Here is a 20,489-nt window from a genome sequence, read left to right as displayed (position 1 = left end):
CAAAGATACAAATTCCATTGATATTCATCTATTTTGATTTGGTTTGATTTTCACTTGCCTCAACAGGTCTTCACAAGGTCACACACACTTGCCTCAACAGGTCTCCACAAGTGTCACACACTTGCCTCTGCCTCAACAGGTCTTCACAAGTGTCACACATTGCCTCAACAGGTCTTCACAAGTGTCATAAGAGGGAAGGTATGCACAGGTGGACTGACTACGTCGCCGGGTCTTCGGATGGTGTCTTTATGTGCCACCGGCACAGGGCCAGATGAGGCTGGCGAACGGCCACGATCGGATGGTGTTTGTTGTGCCCACAGCACGAGGCAGTCGATGCGGTACCAGCTACGGCCACTTCGGATGGTTTTCTTGTGTGCCACCGGTACTGGAACCACAAAGATACAAATTCCATTGATATTCATCTATTTTGATTTGTTTGATTTTCACTTGCCTCAACAGGTCTTCACAAGGGTCACACACTTGCCTCAACAGGTCTCCACAAGTGTCACACACTTGCCTCTGCCTCAACAGGTCTTCACAAGTGTCACGCACTTGCCTCAACAGGTCTTCACAAGTGTCATAAGAGGGAAGGTATGCACAGTGGACTGACTACGTCGCCGGGTCTTCGGATGGTGTCTTTATGTGCCACCGGCACAGGTGCCAGATGAGGCTGACTTGCCTCAACAGGTCTCCACAAGTGTCACACACTTGCCTCTGCCTCAACAGGTCTTCACAAGTGTCACGCACTTGCCTCAACAGGTCTTCACAAGTGTCATAAGAGGGAAGGTATGCACAGGTGGACTGACTACGTCGCCGGGTCTTCGGATGGTGTCTTTATGTGCCACCGGCACAGGTGCCAGATGAGGCTGGCGAACGGCCACGATCGGATGGTGTTTGTTGTGCCCACAGCACGGAGGCCAGTCGATGCGGCACTGGTTACGGCCACGTTTGGGTGGTTTTCTTGTGTGCCACCGGCACTGGTACCACAAAGAATACAATTCCACTGATGTTCATCTGTTTTTTTTTATATATATATACATATATATATGTTCATCTATTTTTTTTTACATATATATACATATATATACATACATATATATACATACATATATATACATATATATACATACATATATATACATATATATATACATATATATACATACATATATATACATACATATATATACATATGTATACATACATATATATACATATGTATACATACATATATATACATATGTATACATACATATATATACATATGTATACATACATATATATACATATGTATACATACATATATATACATATGTATACATACATATATATACATATGTATACATACATATATACATATGTATACATGCATATGTATATACATATATATATATATACATATATACATATGTATACATGCATAAGTATATATATATGTGCCGGTGGCATGTATAAAAGATTCGAACGAGGTCGTTGCCAGTGTTGCCTGACTGGCCCCATGCCGGTGGCACATAAAAGCACCCACTACACTCTCGGAGTGGTTGGCGTTTGGAAGGGTATCCAGCTGTAGAAACTCTGCCAGATCAAGATTGAAGCCTGGTCCAGCCATCTGGTTCGCCAGTCCTCAGTCATACATCCAACCCATGCTAGCATCGAAAGCGGACGTTAAACGATGATGATGATGATACATATATATATATACATACATATGTATGTATGTATTTGGTGCTATAAGACGCACCCAAGTGCACACTGCAAGATTTGCATGGGAAAGGTAATCCGGCCATAAAAACTTTGCCCCAAAAATTAAACACGCTGCAAGACTTGGTTACCCGCACATCTAGGGTAGGAAGACAGAATTTTATGGGTACAGACTAGCAAAAGAAGAATTAATACTTTTCTACAATTGATAAATTAATTAATTAAACCACTAAAACTGTATAGAATAGAGAAAATATAAGCCATGTAAATCCTTTTATAAAACTTTAAAGCTTCTTAATCAAAGATAGTTTTTACCTTTTTTGAAGATTTTAGTTTTGTTTTCTTTTTTTAAATCAACAGATTAATTATAAAATATAATTAAGAATCAGCTGACATTGGTACTAAGAGAAATCATTCTCAAACTATTTCTGCTGTTGGGGAACAGGAATTTTTTTTAGTCTTTGCCAATTTTTTCTACCCCTCTCAGTTTTGGGTTTGGCCAATCCAATACAATAACAGACCCCCTTATCCAGCTTCCAGAAATCCAGGAATACTGTGCAAAACCATGCACCCAGCAGTCAGTAAACAGGCCATTTTTAAAGTTAGTCACTTTGCATACAGTGTGTTAAACATAGTTTTGTTCTTTGCTTTTCTTTTTTTTAAGAGGATTAATAAAGATTAGACATACTCTACTTCAGAATTCTATTAATTTGTATCTGTATTTGTTAAATAAAATCATGTGCTTTACTTTTCTTCATTCTATTTTCATCCTATAAACATCAGACTCTATACATGATGCAGCATATTATATTTTGGACAATTTTAAGTAGATTAATAGATAAAACACCTTGGTTAGAAATGTATTTATTTGAATGTTACCATATTTTGTTTCAATTAATTTTGAAAATAAAGAAGAATTTAGTAAAATAACTTTGTTCTTATTAAGCTGGTGTTTGGAACATAACACGAAATTATGAGGGCAAGTTTCAGTTTGGATTACTTAAAAACAGAAAGTTTGTATCATAAAATCAAAAGATTCAGACAGGTTGGTAACAAAAGCATTATACAATTTAGCTCTTTACATTTCATAGCTTATTTTAGATTTGAAGTATAGGCGCAGGCATGGCTGTGTGTTCCTTCTCGAGTCATGCCTGGCTCATAAGCGCCGTATTCCCGGTTTCCTTGGTGTATAGGTTCCCCACCTGCACGGGACGCCAGTCCATCGCAGGTGAGCTGCAAGACGCAGGAGGAAAGAGTGAGAGAAAGTTGTGGCAAAAGAGTCAGCAGAAGTTCACCATTACCTTCTGTCGGAGCCATGTGGAGTTTAAGTGTTTCACTCATAAACACACACATTGCCCGGTCTGAGATTCGTACCTGCGATCCCTCGACCGCGAGTCCGCTGCTTTAATCACAAGGCCATGTGCCCCCACAGGCGTGGCTGTGTGGTAAAAAGCCTGCTTCAGTGCCACTGCATGGCACCTTGGCAAGTATTTTCTACTATACCCTCAGGCCAACCAAAACCTTAAGTGGATTTGGTAGACGGAAACTGAAAGAAAACCATCATGTGTGTGTGTCTGTTTGTCTCCTATCACTGCTTGACAACTGGCGTCGGTGTGTTTACATCCCCCATAACTTAGCGGTTCAGCAAAAGAGACCGAGAGAATAAGTACAAAGCTTAAGAAATAAGTCATGGGGCGATTTGATTGACTAAAACCCGTTCAAGGCAGTGCTCCATCATGGCCACAGTCAAATGACTGAAACAAGTAAAAGAATAAAAGAATATATTTTGGCTGTCTCCAGAAAACTGGAAAATCCAGGGTACATCAGGTCCAAAGTTTGTCAGATATTTAAGTTTCAAGGGTTTCATTAGATTTGTTAATCTTGCTGGCACTCATGTCCTTCCTAGAATACAAGGGGCACCAGTGCTGAAGAAGCTCAGCTGCCCTTTCAAGGGTTTCCATTATTTTTTTTTTGGTTTTTAAATTTTGCTAGTTGTCCATACACTCTCCTCAATATGCAAGCCCAGTCTGGAGCTGGTTTAGTGGCAGACAACTCACCTGTGAGCAGGTGGTATTGTATTACCCGGTTACCAGTAACAAGTTTCTACCAAGCATCATCGTTGTTTTAACATCCACTTTTCCATACTGGCATGGATCAGATGGAATTTGTTGAGGTACATTTTCTATGTGAGACAGGCAGAGGGCATGAGTGGGCAGGAAGCACGTGTGGTCAGTTTGAGCAGAAACGACAGTGAGACAAGACATTTATTTTGTGAGAGTGACCGATTCATTCCGCCAAGGTCAACAGGTAAGGCCTTTTGTATTTCTTTCTCCCGTTGGCTTCTTTTTCTGTTGTCCTTTTCTTCCATCACACTACAGTGTCCAATAAAGGAAAGGTACGCATAAGTGGGCTGGTTACACCCCTGGCATAGGCCATGAGGTTATGGTCTCACTTGGGCTTGCCGAGTCTTCTCATGCACAGCCTATTTCCAAAGGTCCTGGTCACTAGTCATTGCCTCGGTGAGGCCCAATGTTCGAAGGTCATGCTTCACTACCTCTTCCCGGAGCTACCTCTTCCACAGGTTCCCTCAACCGCTAGGGTGTGGCACTTTTTCACACAGCTATCCACATCCATTCTCGCCACATTCCCATACCAGCGCAGTCTGATGCTTCTTAGGTCCAACTTTTCTCTCAAGGTATAATTGGAAGTTTTAAACATTGAATGGCTATGAGGGTCCAGTAGAGTAAAACAGGAAGCAAAAGGGTTTATAGGTTAAAAAAAAAGGGGGTTAAGAAAAACGGAGGTAGGATGTGATATGATGGAGACTTGACTACTTTTTCTAGCAAGCTGAGTGACCTTCTCACTCAGCTTCTTCATTTACAACGGATATACCTATTTACAGCTAGATGGACTCAGGTACAATGCAGTGCCAGTAATAAGGTGTGAACTGTTGATCTCTCGGATGGTAGTCTAGTTATTGCCCTACTGACTCAGCTAGCCACTAAGATGAGATATCATCATCATCATCCTTGCCGCCACCACTACCACCATCATTTGACGTGTAATGAACTTTGTCCTGCTTTGTGTAAGAAATAAATAGCAGAAATACACAAAAAGTTTGGAAAAACTCCTCTACACCAATTGGCCCTTCATATTCCGAGTTCAAATCCTACTCAGGTTAATTTACCCTTCATTCATCTGAGATTAATAAAGCAAAAATACCAGTTAGATACTGAAATCGGTTCCTATAATGCATTCTAAATATGATGAAAGGAATCATAGGTACGACTAGCGAGCAGTGGTCCCGGTACGCGCATCCGCGCTAGCTAATCGTAAGTAGTCGATCCCAAATAATTTTTTAAACTAAGTAAATAAATTATTTTTATAAACAAACTAAGGTTAGGGTTAGTACCGGAATCATAATGGTTATTAACAATTATTGTGTCCCTTCTCCAAGTCAGCCCTCTTATCAAGCAAATCTGTGGTCGAATCAATTCCAGCAAATGCATTCTAAATATGAAAGGAATCATAATGGAATACAAAATAAATGGTTGTTACCAATTATTGTGTCTCTTTACCCTGTCAGCACCTCATCAAGTAGATCTGTGATCGAATGAATTCCAGCTGTGACCATCCTAACTTTTCTTATTTCAAGTAATGCACCGTAGAGTACAGTATTAAGCTGGTATTGTTACCTGAATATTTCGTTGCTGCTAATCGAGCAGACCTATGATCAAATGGTATTCTGTGGCCATCCTATTTAGTGGTGAAAGGCTGCGAGCGGGCGAAATGCTTAGCGGTATTTCGACTGCCTCTACGTTCTGAGTTCAAATTCTGCTGAGGTCGACCTTGCCTTTCATCCTTTGTCCCTTCTGTGTTTAGCCTCTTGTGGGTAGTAAAGAAATAGGTATTTCGTATGCCTCTACGTTCTGAGTTCAAATTCCGCCGAGGTCGACTTTGCCTTTCATCCTTTCGGGGTCGATAAATTAAGTACCAGTTGCGTACTGAGGTCGATCTAATCGACTGATCCCCTCACCAAAAATTTCGGGCCTTGTGCGTAGAGTAGAAAAGAATATTTGGCTGCTATGCTTGTTGTTTAGACCCGAGTTAGAACTGACAAAACGAACTTATAATCCAAAATATCCAAACCACGACTATCTCATCTCTTTAAGACTGCATTATCCGTTATGTCTTTGTTTTAAAGGCAATAGGATGTGATTTGAAGGATATATTATTTAGCTGTCCTTTTTAACAGGCCGAAGCTCCCTAAGTAGCTGTTTTTAGTCCTAGTTGAGCAGACCTATAATCAAGACTATTTTAGTTGTGACTATCTCGTCTTTTTAAGTTTATGTGAGACTACATTGTCTAATGTGCTTTTTTCCTAGTTTAAGACAGTAAGCAATGGTTTGAGAATGATCAAGCTGCTATTTCTAGGAGGTGAAGCGACCACGAAGAAGATATCTAATAGTGAATCTAACTGATGGGACTTAACAGATTGTAACAACATCAACAGATTTCGCTCGTAGAAACAAAATTTATAAGTTAAATATTTGATTTTTACCTTCCAGAATCATCATAGCAGACATCTGTGTGACCGGGACTATGTCCATATCGAATTGATGGTTTCGCTAGAGGATCCATAACAACATGAAAAACTTTTTAACACGAAAGCAAGAAATTCACCTTTCCCGCCAAACGTAGGTCCGCAGAAAAATATCAAGCGATAGTAAGAGAAACATTTATTTGAGAAACATAAATAAAAAAAAATAGCAATGCAAACTTTATTTCTTTTTATTCAAATTACCATTTGATAGATAAATATGTAAGTATTTATTCATTTATTGAATGAACAATGTTTCACAATGTTGTAAAGTTCGTACTTTGTTAAAAGTTTTATTTTGTGTGGAGACGAGAATACTTTGAAAGAAATCCTTTTGTCTTTCTTATTACATAGAAACTCGACAAAATCTGCGAATTATTTTTTATTTTTGTCAATAAAACTATTCGTTGCTTTTTTTCCTTCGTTCGAAATTTATTGAATTATTCTCTGTTTTCACCAACAACAGACCGTTGCTGCTTTTTTTTTTCATTTTTATTGATGTGCTTTTCGCTTAGTTTTTTCTTATTTATTTATTTACCGTGTTGTACCGCATTCTTGACGATCCATTTACTGCGGAGCACGAGGCTATAAGCCAGCGTGAAAATGGCGTCTGGTAAGTATTTTGACAATCATCGCTTTATTTATATATATTCCCCTTAAATATCGAAGTATATCTACCATAATTATGACATGCTGATCCCATATTCTATACCTTACTGCCCTCAAACGTTCTTCCTCTCTAAATCGTTAGCTACCGACACATCTCTTCTGGTACATTACCTTACGTTGATAATGTGTGTGTATGTGTATATACACACACATATATATATATATATGTGTGTATATATATATACGTCTGTGTGTGTGTTCTTCACGAAAAGGAAACTCTAGCAAAAAGTTGACATTTTTCTTTCTGTTTTGTTTTATATTCCTTTCCTCTGCTCCTTAGGAATGGAAATTTATTGAGAATATTCTTCGAAAAAGCACTCATCTGTAACGTGGATGATGTCTATCGAGAATGATTCACGCCATACAAACACGTTCTATATACACAGGGCATAAAGTTTTAATTATTTGGGTCTTCTTTTATCATCATCCCTATATATATATATATATGTGTGTGTGTGTTGGTATTATTTTATCATCATCCCTATATATATAAATATATATATATAGGAATGATGATAAAATACTACCGAAATAATTAAAACTTTATGCCCTGTGTATGTAGAACGTGTTTATATATATATATATATATATATACACACACATTATATATATATATATATATATATATATATTATATATATATATATACACACACACATTATATATATATTATATTATATATATATATATTATACACACACATTATATATATAATATATATATATATATACACACCATTATATATATATACACACACATTATATATATATATATATATATATATACACACACATTATATATATATATATAATATATATATATATATATACACACACATTATATATATATATATATATATATATATATATTATATACACACACATATATATATATATATATATATACACATTATATATATATATATATATAGGATGATGATAAAATAATACCGAAATAATTAAAACTTTATGCCCTGTGTATGTAGAACGTGTTTGTATGTATATATATATATATATATATACACACACACACACACACACGTTATTCAGATTAGGTTGAGTCACGATTTGTATATATTTATCTCATATAGTTCCTTGTATCTAATTACTGATCATCGGGTTTCGTGGAAGCTATAGGATTCCCGTCTGGTTCTTATTCCGAGCAGCTGTTATGGATGAGGATAGCAAAGAAAGCAGCAGCCTGTTGCACATCTCTGCTTTGTTGTCCGTTTCCACAGACTCCGCTCACGCCTTTCTTTATCCTTATTATTATTACCAACAGGCGATAGTCGACAGTCGTATATATTCTCATATTTTCCACTCTGGAAATATAGAAGAACCATTGGTGAAGCCTCCTACTCGCGCCATCGACATTGCTAGAAATAGCAGCAAAAAAAAAAAAGAATCCCTCAAATCACAACCCTTTTTAATAAAAAGAAATATGGGGTGGCGTACTCGTTGGTTGATATTATATATACACTATTTCGGAGGGGAAAGGATTTTTTTTTTTTTTTTTTGAAAAATCGATGATACTGCTGGCTATTTCTGTTCATCATAGGTCCGCTTGATCCAGGGATCCCCAAACTAAACGCTACTATATCCGTACAAGTATTGTTTAACCATAGCACCACCCCCATCTCGTAATCATCCATCCTGTTGATCTTTTTTTATTTCCTGTGTGTTTTTTTCCTTCCCAGACTACATTCTCCAATGTATTTCCGTTTGTAAAACGACGGGGTGTATGATTAAAAGGAAGTTTGACTGTTATTTCTAGCAGAACCGGCAATCACTTTGCTATTTCATCATTGGAAGATCCATTTCTGTTGTGTGTGAGTGTGTATACACACGCGATTTTGATTAATATACACACTTAAATTCTCTCTTTCTCTCACACATAATATATATATAAAAGATAAGGCCGGTCTATAGGATTAAACTATACTGTTCTATAACTTAGCGTGTGTGTCTTTTTCAAACTTACGATTTACCGACTTTATATATATATATATATAACACATTAAGTGGTTTCCATCATAGGAATCCTTTACGCTAGAAAGAACAGCTAAAGTTTCTGACTTATTTTAGTATATACATATATATATATATATATATATATATATATACTAATTATCTTTTTTTAATAATTTTGATATATATTTAAAATAATATAAATTAATTAATCTTATGTATTGGCTTAAGTTTTTCATTGTATGATTTGCCTAATAGTGGTTTTATCTGTAATTTAATTTAATATAATATAATATTTTACTATAAAATTGGATTCAATCCTAAATCTGATTTTTCCCCTGTAAGTTTGGATTTATTCCCTAATATTTTATTATTATTATTTTATATATATATGAGCTTCCTGAAGATTTCTCTTGAATGAAACAGTTCTAGTCCTGTAGAAGCTCCTTCTATATAATAAATATATATGTATATATATATATATATATATATATATATATATATATATATATCGTTGGTGTTATGTTAACCTGTCGTATGTCCAAATTTAGCCAAATACGTTTTTTTTTCTTTTTTTCAACATTTATTTTTGCTTGCAATAGACTTTTTGTGTGTGTGTGTTTGTTTTTGGTCAAACTATCGTACCTCCAGCTGCTTCAGATGCCAAAGTTTCCCAGGAATGGTGAAACTATTTGTTTGTTTTCTGAAAAAGCCACGTTTTTTGGACTTTGGACACTTCTGCATGATCGCAACGATATACATAAAACCTTGCTTGTAACAACGCTTATTAACCATTAATAGGATTTTTTTTATTGTTACCTGTTGATTAATCATAGAATTGTGATTAAATGCATTTCAGTTATATTCTAGTATAATATATCTAATACGTTAAGGATAGTATTTGCAGTAGATTCGGCTGCTATTTCTAGCCGGTTTAGCTTTCCTTTGCTCGTTTTGTTTTCCTATTGTGTATGTGATACTTACAAACACACATGCACATACAGGTAAGAGAGCATTATTAAAAATGATAAAAAGCAATGCTTAGATTACGCTAGTTGTCCATTCATTAATATATCTATTTTTAATCTATAGCTGTAGTAGCAGTCGGTGATATAACGCCCATTCATATCTATGTTGCAACATGTGTGTGTGTGTGTGTGTGCGTTCAGGTACAACGTCTCTAAAATACCTTTATTTATTCTCTCACCTATTGTTTGTTACTCGGCTGGTTTCGAATCGCGGTTAAATGTAAACTTCGATTTTAAACTAGGATTTGTTATTCGCTTCAGGAAGATATATATGAACAACGGCCCTTCGCGCTTCCCTGTGCTTCCTTTATATTTACCTGTCTTTTTTTTTTTTTTGTTTGTTTGTTTTTTGTTTTTACCTGAACGAGATGATGAGTCACAATGAATCGATCTTTTATCTTTTACTTGTTGCCGTCATTATTGCACTGCAGTCATGCTGGAACACCGCAGTATATTACCTTTTTTACCCCTTTACTTATTCTTTGTAAGCCCAGTACTTATTCTATCGGTCTCTTTTGCCGAACCGCTAAGTAACGGGGACGTAAACACACCAGCATCGGTTGTCAAGCAATGCTAGGGGGACAAACACAGACACACAAACATATACACACACACTTATATGTATATACATATATACGACAGGCTTCTTTCAGTTTCCGTCTACCAAATCCACTCACAAGGCATTGGTCGGCCCGGGGCTATAGCAGAAAACACTTGCCCAAGATGCCACGCTGTGGGACTGAATCCGGAACCATTTTTTTTTTTAAGCCAGGCACTATTTTGTTGGTCTCTTTGCCGAACCGCTAAGTTACGAGGACGTAAACACACCAGCATCGGTTGACAAACACAGACACAAACATATACACACATACATATATACATAAATATATATATATATATATATATATACACACACATATATGCGACGGGCTTCTTTCAGTTTCCGTCTACCAAATCCACTCACGAGGTTTTGGTCGGCCCGAGGCTATAGTAGAAGACACTTGACCAAGGTGTCGCGCAGTGGGACTGAACCCGGAACCATGTGGTTCGTAAGCTATCTACTTACCACACAGTCACTCCTACGCCTATATATAAGACGGGCTTCTTTGTTTCCGTCTTCCAAATCCACTCAAAGCTTTAATCATCTGATCAAACATGCAAGAAGAAAATGGGACTTTGTGACGTTCATGCCTCGCCCCAAGGTTTTGGCGCACCTGGCAATTCTTTTCTCCAACAATTATTACAAGATGAACAAACAAAAAAACTCTTGCACAAGGTGCCGCGCGGTGGAACTTGAAACCCACATGGTTGCGGAGCAAGTTTCTGGACCACACAACTACGTCTGCACCGATATCCTTTTTTTTTTTTTCTTTTTAATTTTGTAACAATTTAACGGCGAAAGGAATTATTAGGTGCGCTAAAAACTTGGGGTGAGGCATGAATATCACAGGGTCTCATTATTTCCTTGTTGCATGTTTCACATTGTTTAGCTCCATACATATTCTAATCGAATGCGTTCCAAATGTGACTATCCCATTTTATTTTCAAAAGTAGTAAACGGTATTCACTCCGCGCGGTGGAACTTGAAACCCAACCCACATGGTTGCGGAGCAAGTTTCTGGACCACACAACTACGTCTGCTCCGATATCCTTTTTTTTTTTTTTAATTTTGTAACAATTAACGGCGAGCTGGCAGAAACGTTAGCACGCCAGGCGAAATGCTTAGAGGTATTTCGTCTGCGTTACGTTGTGAGTTCAAATTCCGCCGAGGTCGACTTTGCCTTTCATCCTTTCGGGGTCGATAAATTAAGTACCAGTTACGCACTGGGTTCGATGTAATCGACTTAATACCTATGTCTGTCCTTGTTTTCCCCTCTGTGTTTAGCCCCTTGTGGGTAATAAAGAAATAGGTATTCACACTTTTTATGATTATTATTATTATTAGGACGATAGGATATGATTTGAGGCAGATATGGTGGTTACCTTTGGCTGCCTTGTTGACTATCGTGAAATGCTATCATCGGACGAGTGATGGACAGCCGGTAACCTGAGCCGGCATGTCCTGTCGAAGTTTTTTTTTTTTTCTTTCTTTCTTTCACTCAACTTGTGTCGTAGCTAAATAGTTTTGAAAATCACCTGATCCATCCCACCACCGCTACCCCATGAATCTGAGGTAGGGGGTTTGTCTTGTGTTTCAAGTGCAGAAATTTGAGAAAAACTTGTCTCAACACGTATTCATTTATAGGAAGTAAAGTTGTTGTTCTTAGCTCCTGATCAAGTCCCCTGTCAGTAAGAAGTCTGAGCCAAGGCGTTCCAGCTGTGACTATTGTGTGCGATTGCGTATTAAGATAGATACACCAGTGCCCGTAGTAGTATTTATTTAAGACTAGCATGTAGTTTGAGGGCGATTTGGTTGCTGATTATATGCAAATGGGTCGACCACGTAGGTCCAGCCCTAGTAGGTTGGTAGGGTGCATTGTTAGGGGAGGCGCTGACGGTATGCGTCAGCAAAAACCTGTTAAGAAAATATAGCGAGAAAACGGTTTGTGTTGAATTATCGTGACAGAAAGAGATAAAGGTTTTGGGCGAGGCTGCTTTGGAGAATAAACAGCCTCTTGTTTTTATACCCAGGATATATATCTCATTGCACAGGCGGCATATTTTATTACCTTTCATATATATTTTTAATTCTATGATATTGAAAACATTATCTCAAAAGTATCTATTAAGGCTAAGTGCTGACTACGTAAGAGAGGTATGCTATCTGTTTATTAGTAACTAGAGTTACCCTTCTATGACGGGTAACTCCAAGAGGAATGTTTTGCCTTCGTGGGTACTATCAAAAAATATGGCTTAACTATGATTTAAGTTTTATCAAATTTCTTGGCGCTTATACAAAATGACGAAATAAATATTAATTTTCAAAAGAAAAGAAAGTGATACCTTACTTTTTCTCTTTACTCTTTTACTTATTTCAGTCATTTGACTGTGGCCATGCTGGAGCACCGCTTTTGGTCGAGCAAATCGACCCCAGGACTTATTCTTTGTAAGCCTAGTACTTTTTCTATCGGTCACTTTTGCCGAACCGCTAGGTTACGGGGACGTAAGCACACCAGCATCGGTTATCAAGCGATGTTGGGGGGGACAAACACAGACACACAAACATATACACAGACATACATATATATATATATATACATATATGGCAGTGCCCCAGCATGGCCACAGCTTGTGAGCTGAAACTAGATAAATAAAAAAAATAATAAAATAAATATACGACAGGCTTCTTTCAGTTTCCGTCTACCAAATCCACTCACAAGGCTTTGGTTGGCCCGGGGCTATAGTAGAAGAGACTTGCCCAAGGTGTCGCGCAGTGGGACTGAACCCGGAACCATGTGGTTCGTAAGCAAGCTACTTACCACACATCCACTCCTACGCCTTAAAGTAAAATGAAGTATAAAAGAAATTTTTTATTTGTATAACGCCTTCCATAACTATTCTGTCATTTTGCTCCCTCTCATCCTTGCCTGCCTTTAATACCTTCTTCTCTCACTATATGTATAGTGTTCTTTTACTCATTACCTGCCACCTAGCCTAATATGTACGCTCATCCGACATCTCTTATCTCTCTTTTTTCACTCTCACTGTGTGTGCGTGCGCACGCGATCATTCCCTTTACTCGTTGCCTGCTACCAAGCCTAGCATTCGCCCTGCACATCTTACGTTAACTCTCTCTATGTATTTCTCTTTTACACTCTATCTCCCTCTCTCTATACAGTCTAAAAACGACTGGAGAAATCAACCAACTTTTATATCAGTTTTTATTATCATTATTATTATTCGTGGTATTTCGTCTGCCGTTACATTCTGAGTTCAAATTCCGCCAAGATCGACTTTGCCTTCCATCCTTTCGAGGTCGATTAAATAAGTACCAGTTAAGCACTGGGGTCACCCCTCCTCCAAGCTGCCCTTGTGGCAAAAATTTGAAATCATTATTATTATTATTATTGAGGTGGCGAGCTGGCAGAATTGTTAGCATGCTGGACGAAATGCTTAGCAGTATTTCGCCCGTTGCTACATTCTGGGTTCAAATTCCGCCGAGGTCAACTTTACCTTTCATTTTTTTCAGGGTCGATGAAATAAGCACCAGTTAAACACTGGGGTCGATGTAATCAACTAGTCCCCCTCCCCAAAAATTTGAGGCCTTGTGCCTATAGGAGGAAGGATTATTATTATTATCATTATTTTCATTAAGGTGGCAAGCTGGTAGAAGCGTTAGTGCACTGGACGAAATGTTAGTGGTATTTCGCCCGAACTGGCAGAAACGTTAGCACACCGGGTGAAATGCGTAGCCGTATTTCGTCTGCCGTTACGTTCTGAGTTCAAATTCCGCCGAGGTCGACTTTGCCTTTCATCCTTTCGGGGTCGATTAAATAAGTACCAGTTACACACTGGGGTCGATATAACCGACTTAATCTGTCTGTCTGTTCTTGTTTGTCTCTCTGTGTTTAGCCCCTTGTGGGTAGTAAAGAAATGGGTATTTCGCCCGTTGGTATGTTCTGAGTTCAAATTCCGTCAAGGTCAGCTTTACCTGTCATCCTTTCAGGGTCGATAAAATAAGTACCAGTTAAACACTGGGGTCAATGTAATCGACCCATTCCCTCCCCAAAAATAATTGCTACCCTTGTGGCAAAATTTGAAACCATGATTATTATTATATTATTATTATTATTATTATTATTGAGGTGGCGAGCTGGCAGAATTGTTAGCATGCTGGACGAAATGCTTAGCAGTATTTCGCCCGTTGCTACATTCTGGGTTCAAATTCCGCCGAGGTCAACTTTACCTTTCATTTTTTTCAGGGTCGATGAAATAAGCACCAGTTAAACACTGGGGTCGATGTAATCAACTAGTCCCCCTCCCCAAAAATTTGAGGCCTTGTGCCTATAGGAGGAAGGATTATTATTATTATCATTATTTTCATTAAGGTGGCAAGCTGGTAGAAGCGTTAGTGCACTGGACGAAATGTTTAGTGGTATTTCGCCCGAACTGGCAGAAACGTTAGCACACCGGGTGAAATGCGTAGCCGTATTTCGTCTGCCGTTACGTTCTGAGTTCAAATTCCGCCGAGGTCGACTTTGCCTTTCATCCTTTCGGGGTCGATTAAATAAGTACCAGTTACACACTGGGGTCGATATAACCGACTTAATCTGTCTGTCTGTTCTTGTTTGTCCTCTCTGTGTTTAGCCCCTTGTGGGTAGTAAAGAAATGGGTATTTCGCCCGTTGGTATGTTCTGAGTTCAAATTCCGTCAAGGTCAGCTTTACCTGTCATCCTTTCAGGGTCGATAAAATAAGTACCAGTTAAACACTGGGGTCAATGTAATCGACCCATTCCCTCCCCAAAAATAATTGCTACCCTTGTGGCAAAATTTGAAACCATGATTATTATTATTATTATTATTATTAAAGCGACAAGCTGGCAGAATTGTTAAAGTGCTGAACAAAATGCATAGTGACATCTCTTCGTTATGTTCTGAGTTCAAATACCACTGGCATCAACATCTGTTTTTCATCCATGTAGGATCAATAAAAGATGTACCAGATGCACACTAAGGTCACTTTGCACACACACACACACACACACACACTCAAAAAATTTCCCAGTTTTGTGCCTGTAGTAGAAAGGATTATTATTTGTCAAAAGATGGGTAGCAAAAAGGGTTAAGATGAATGAACCTACGTTAAGCTTGTAGCCATAGACTGGAGAACAACATTTGGGCAAGGGCTTGTTCTTTTGGTGGTCAGGGTGATCCTGGATCTGTGGAGTTTCTTTGATTGACCCTAGTTGGAGGTTCACCAGTATCAGGAGGACTCCATCATTCAAGTGTTCACATACTTTGCATATTCTGTATACTTTTATCTTATTTCACCATCTCCTCCTTTTCCTTCACCTTCCATGTAAACACCCACGCGCAAGCTGTAAGCAGTCTGTGTAATGTTCCTCTCATCTGATGCCCCTGTGGCAAATAAAAGAAATTGTTATCATTATCATCATTATTATTATGGCAAAACTCTACATTAACTCCTCCAGTGCTTTCCTCCTCTTCATTTAATTTTTTAATTCAAAATTCCCATCTCTGCCCATCCTTTATCATTAAAACTAATGATTTTTTTTTTCTTTTTCTTCTTGCTAGGTGTAATTTTAATTAAGAAATTTTTTTAATCATTACATTAAGTACGTTCGGTTCCATTTCACCACATATATGCATATACTTAGACTGGGATGATCAAACCATATAACATCATTCAAAGCTTTCTAGAAACACTTATCATTTCTTTGAAGAATTACCATTTTTTATGGCAGTGGCATATGATTATATTTCATGAATTTCTATCAAATATTTTAGTAAGTTAATGCTAATATATGTAACATTTTGAGTGTTAAAAGTCTTCGTTATCATCATCATCATTATTTAACATCCGTTTTTCATGCTGGCAGGGATTGGATGGTTCAGTAAGAGCCAGTGAGGCATAGGACTGCGTCAAGCCCTAATGTCGTGGTTTTTATAGCTGGATATCCTTCTGAGTGCAAACCACTTTACAGTGTGTACTGGATGCTTTTTACATGACCCTGGCGCGTGCGAGCTCACCAAGTAACTCACAAGGCCAGATCCACAACTGACGAGGTACAGCTTCAAGGGAGGTGGCCTTATGCCGGGTGATGGGAAATTAAAGTATGACAAAGGGACAGGGACAGGTGGCTTGCTGTAGAGGGGATACATGGCTACCCCAGTTGGAAAAGTAAGAAGATAGTTGTAAAGATGTGTCAGGACATACCTTTAGGTTACAGGAAGCTGAATGTTAGAGAAGTAGTACAGCGGATTGGACAGGGTGAGTGGGTAGGTATGTCAGTTTGCAAGGATGCAAAAGGAAGAAGCAGATGAATAAAGATGGCGATAGAGGTGAATTGCGGAGGTGCATGGCTCAGTGGTTAGAGCATTGGGCTTACAATCATGAGGTAGTGAGTTCAATTCCTGGACCAGGCTGTGTGTTGTGTTCTTGAGCAAGACACTATATGTCATGTTGCTCCAGTTTGCTCAGCTGTTGAAAGGAGTTGCAATGTCTCTGGTGCCAAGCTGTATCGACCTTTGCCTTTTCTCTGGATAACATCGGTGGTGAGGAGGCTGGTGTGAATGGGAGACTGCTGGTCTTCCATAAATAACCTTGGTCAGACTTGTGCCTCGGAGAGGAACTTTCTATGTGCAATCCCATGGGCTTTACACTTTTAGAGGTGAATGCAAAGAATGGAGAACATGGGTAGAGGCATGGTCAGTCATAGATATCAGTTGGTGGGGGTGGGGAATAGGTCTGGGTCTGGGAGGTAGATGATGTCGCAGATGCTAAATAAAAATGTTGTGAGATAGACACACAGACATATAGACAGCAGTAAAAAGCTGAAGACAAACATAGTGAGACACATAGACAAGGATATCTGAGTAAGTTAGTCTTAACAGCTAATACCTCGTACTTCTCAGCACCTCACCTAAGTTACCGCACCCCTTTCTATTATCCGTCTCAATCATGGGAATTCTTTTGTTGTGTCAGGTACAAAGTGGCAGACGAAATACCTACTTCTTTACTACCCACAAGGGGCTAAACACAGAGAGGACAGACAAATGGATTAAGTTGATTATATTGACCCCAGCGCGTTACTGGTACTTAATTTATCGACCCCGAAAGGATGAAAGGCAAAGTTGACCTCGGCGGAATTTGAACTCAGAACGTAGCGGCAGACGAAATACCGCAAAGCATTTCGCCCGGCATGCTAACGTTTCTGCCAGCTCGCCGCCTTTTTTAAAAATCATCCTCTGCTTTAATTGTTTTACCAAACCATTTTGGGTTCTGCTCAGCAGCATCTACATCTCTTTACCAATCCCATCATCATCATCATTTAACGTCCGTTTTCCGCGCCAGCACGGGTTTGACGGTTTGACCGGTGTCTGGGAAGCCAGGGGCTGCCCCAGGCTCCAGTCTGATCTAGCAGAGTTTCTACAGCTGGATGCCCTTCCTAACGCCAACCACTCCGCGAGTGTAGTGGGTGCTTTTTACGTGCCACCTGCACAGGTGCCAGGGGGCGGTCCGGCATCGGTCACGATCGGTTGGAGCTTTTAACGTGCCAGCGACACGGAAGCCAGCCAAGGTGGCACTGGCAACGTTCGGATGGTCTATAATAATAATATTGATGATAACAATGGTTTCAAACTTTAGCACAAGGCCAGCAGTTTTTATGGGAAAGGGGGAAGTCAATTACAAAAACCTCAGTAGTTGACTGGTACTTATTAAATCGACCCTAAAGGGATGAAAGACAAAGTAGAGCTGGGTGGAATTTGAACTCAGTCAAATATTTAAATAAATTAGCATACCAGATGAAATGCAGGAAAGTATTTTGTTCAGTGTGTTAATGGTTTTACCAGCTCACCACCTTAGTAATTGTAATCGTAATAGTAGAAGTAGTAGTAGTAGTATCAATAGCAGGAAACTAATTAAAACCCCGGTGCCTGTTTCATTTAGTTAGTATTGATTGGTAGTAATTAATCTGTATAAATAATTAATTGTAGTCAACATTTAATTGCTTTTATAATGTGCATTGTTAATTAATTGTACATTCGTTTCTATGGAAATCCTCGGCTGTTGTATTGAAATGTTAGCAGGAATCGATCAATATCTGCAAATCCTGCTGGTGACATTTTTTTACCATTTCTAGCTTATCTATAGAGTCAGTTTTTACATTATTGGTAAACTCTCTCTCTATATATATCTTGTTACCTTATCTCTCAGTTACGGAAAGGGTGTGTGTGGGTGTGTGTTGAAACCGAATCTATTCAGACACACGCAGACATATGTTACAGTATCAAAACACTGTCTTGATATTCTGGTTATTAATGGACAGACCTCCAACTGAGAGCAATCCAAGTTCTAGTTTACATTTTTATTAGGTGTATTTTTACTCTACTTCCTTTGGGCAGTTTGAAAAGGTGAGAAATCCAAGCTGCTGGAATCCTTATGACTTCAACGCGGGGACTTAATTTCACAGCAAGATTAATTACATGTTTACTTAAACACATGAATATGACTGTCTTTGTGTGTGTGTACATATAATCAATCACACACACACATACACACACATATATATATATATATATTTGGCACGTAAAAGCACCATCCGTTCGTGGCTGTTTGCCAGCTCTGTCTGGCACCTGTGCGGGTGGCACGTAAAAAGCACCCACTACACTCACGGAGTGGTTGGCGTTAGGAAGGGCATCCACCCGTAGAAACACTGCCAGATCAGACTGGGCCTGATGCAGCCTTCTGGCTTCACAGACCCCAGTTGAACTGTCCAACCCATGCTAGCATGGAAAGCTGACGCTAAATGGTGATGATGATGATGATGATATATATATGTACGTTTTGCAAGATTCTTGATGTGAAATCGTGTGTTGAAACAGATATTGTTGTATTTGGGGACGGTCATGTTGCCAGTTTAGCCAATAAAACACACGCACTATATATTTGGTGTTAATTTGCTTCAGCTTTATTTTTATTTTTTACATTAATCGTATTTCAGCCATATATAGTTAGATATATAGAGAGAGAAAGATATATATATATATATAGAGAGAGAGAGAAAGATATATATAGATATATATATAGAGAGAGAAAGATGTATATATATAGATACATATAGAAAGAGAGAGAGATATATAGATATAGCACCTTGGCCAAGTGCCTACTACTGTAACCCCAGGATGACCAAAGCCTTGTGAGTGGATTTGGTGCGTTTTCTTTTTCTCTGTTCATATAAGTTTATTTGCAGTATACGTATGTACACACACACAGTGTCGATCTCTAACTATGGAAGAGTTAGGACCCAGAAAGCCATGGGACAAGGTTGTGAAGCGTGAATTTTGGATGTTGAGTCTCGTAAAGGTGATGACCGGTGGTCAAGACCTTTGGCAATTTGCTGCATTTGAGAAGACACATCAAGCCAAGTTAAATCCTAGTTATGGCCAGTGACACATGAAAGGTGCTCGTACCAGTCACATGTAAGGCTACACACTACATACTTGGAGTGGTTGGCTTTTGGAAGGGCATCCAGCCCTAGAAATTGAGCCAAACCAGACTGGAGCCTGGTACAGCTCTCTGGCTCACAAATTCCGGTCAAACCATCTCACCCATGCCAGCATGGAACATGGACACTAATAATGATGATGATGCATGCATCTGTCAGCATCCTTTCACACTCTTGCTAACTTATCTACACTTTCACTCTGTCCAGTCTTCTGTACCACTTCTCTTTCATTCACCTTCCTGTAACCTGAGAGTATGCCCCGATACATCTTTACTACCATCTTCTCTCTTTATCTGATCAGAGTAGCCATGTGTCCCCTCTACAGCAAGACACCTCTTCCTACCCCTCTCTCATAATTTAATGTTTCATCTCCTGGCTTTAAGCCACCTCCTTG

The 20,489-nt window shown here is 38.7% G+C and overlaps 2 protein-coding genes across 2 annotated transcripts in view; one reads left to right on the top strand and one right to left on the bottom strand.

The window, feature by feature from the left end:
* Positions 1 to 6,391, bottom strand: part of LOC115229011 (WD repeat and HMG-box DNA-binding protein 1-like) — a 72,558-nt gene extending 66,167 nt beyond the window's left edge. The window contains exon 1 of the mRNA XM_036499073.1: positions 6,263 to 6,391. Coding sequence (XP_036354966.1) covers positions 6,263 to 6,342 — 80 coding nt within the window. The 5' untranslated portion in view covers positions 6,343 to 6,391. The remainder of the gene's footprint in view (positions 1 to 6,262) is intronic.
* Positions 6,392 to 6,845: 454 nt separating this feature from the next.
* LOC115229012 (suppressor of cytokine signaling 4-like) overlaps positions 6,846 to 20,489 on the top strand; it is a 74,083-nt gene continuing 60,439 nt past the window's right edge. Inside the window, exon 1 of the mRNA XM_029799442.2 lies at positions 6,846 to 6,914. Within this exon, the coding sequence (XP_029655302.1) occupies positions 6,905 to 6,914 (10 nt within the window). The 5' untranslated portion in view covers positions 6,846 to 6,904. The remainder of the gene's footprint in view (positions 6,915 to 20,489) is intronic.

Source organism: Octopus sinensis, unplaced genomic scaffold (genome assembly GCF_006345805.1).
Source record: "Octopus sinensis unplaced genomic scaffold, ASM634580v1 Contig11576, whole genome shotgun sequence".
NCBI lineage: Eukaryota > Metazoa > Mollusca > Cephalopoda > Octopoda > Octopodidae > Octopus > Octopus sinensis.
This window is presented reverse-complemented; position numbering and strand designations above follow the sequence as displayed.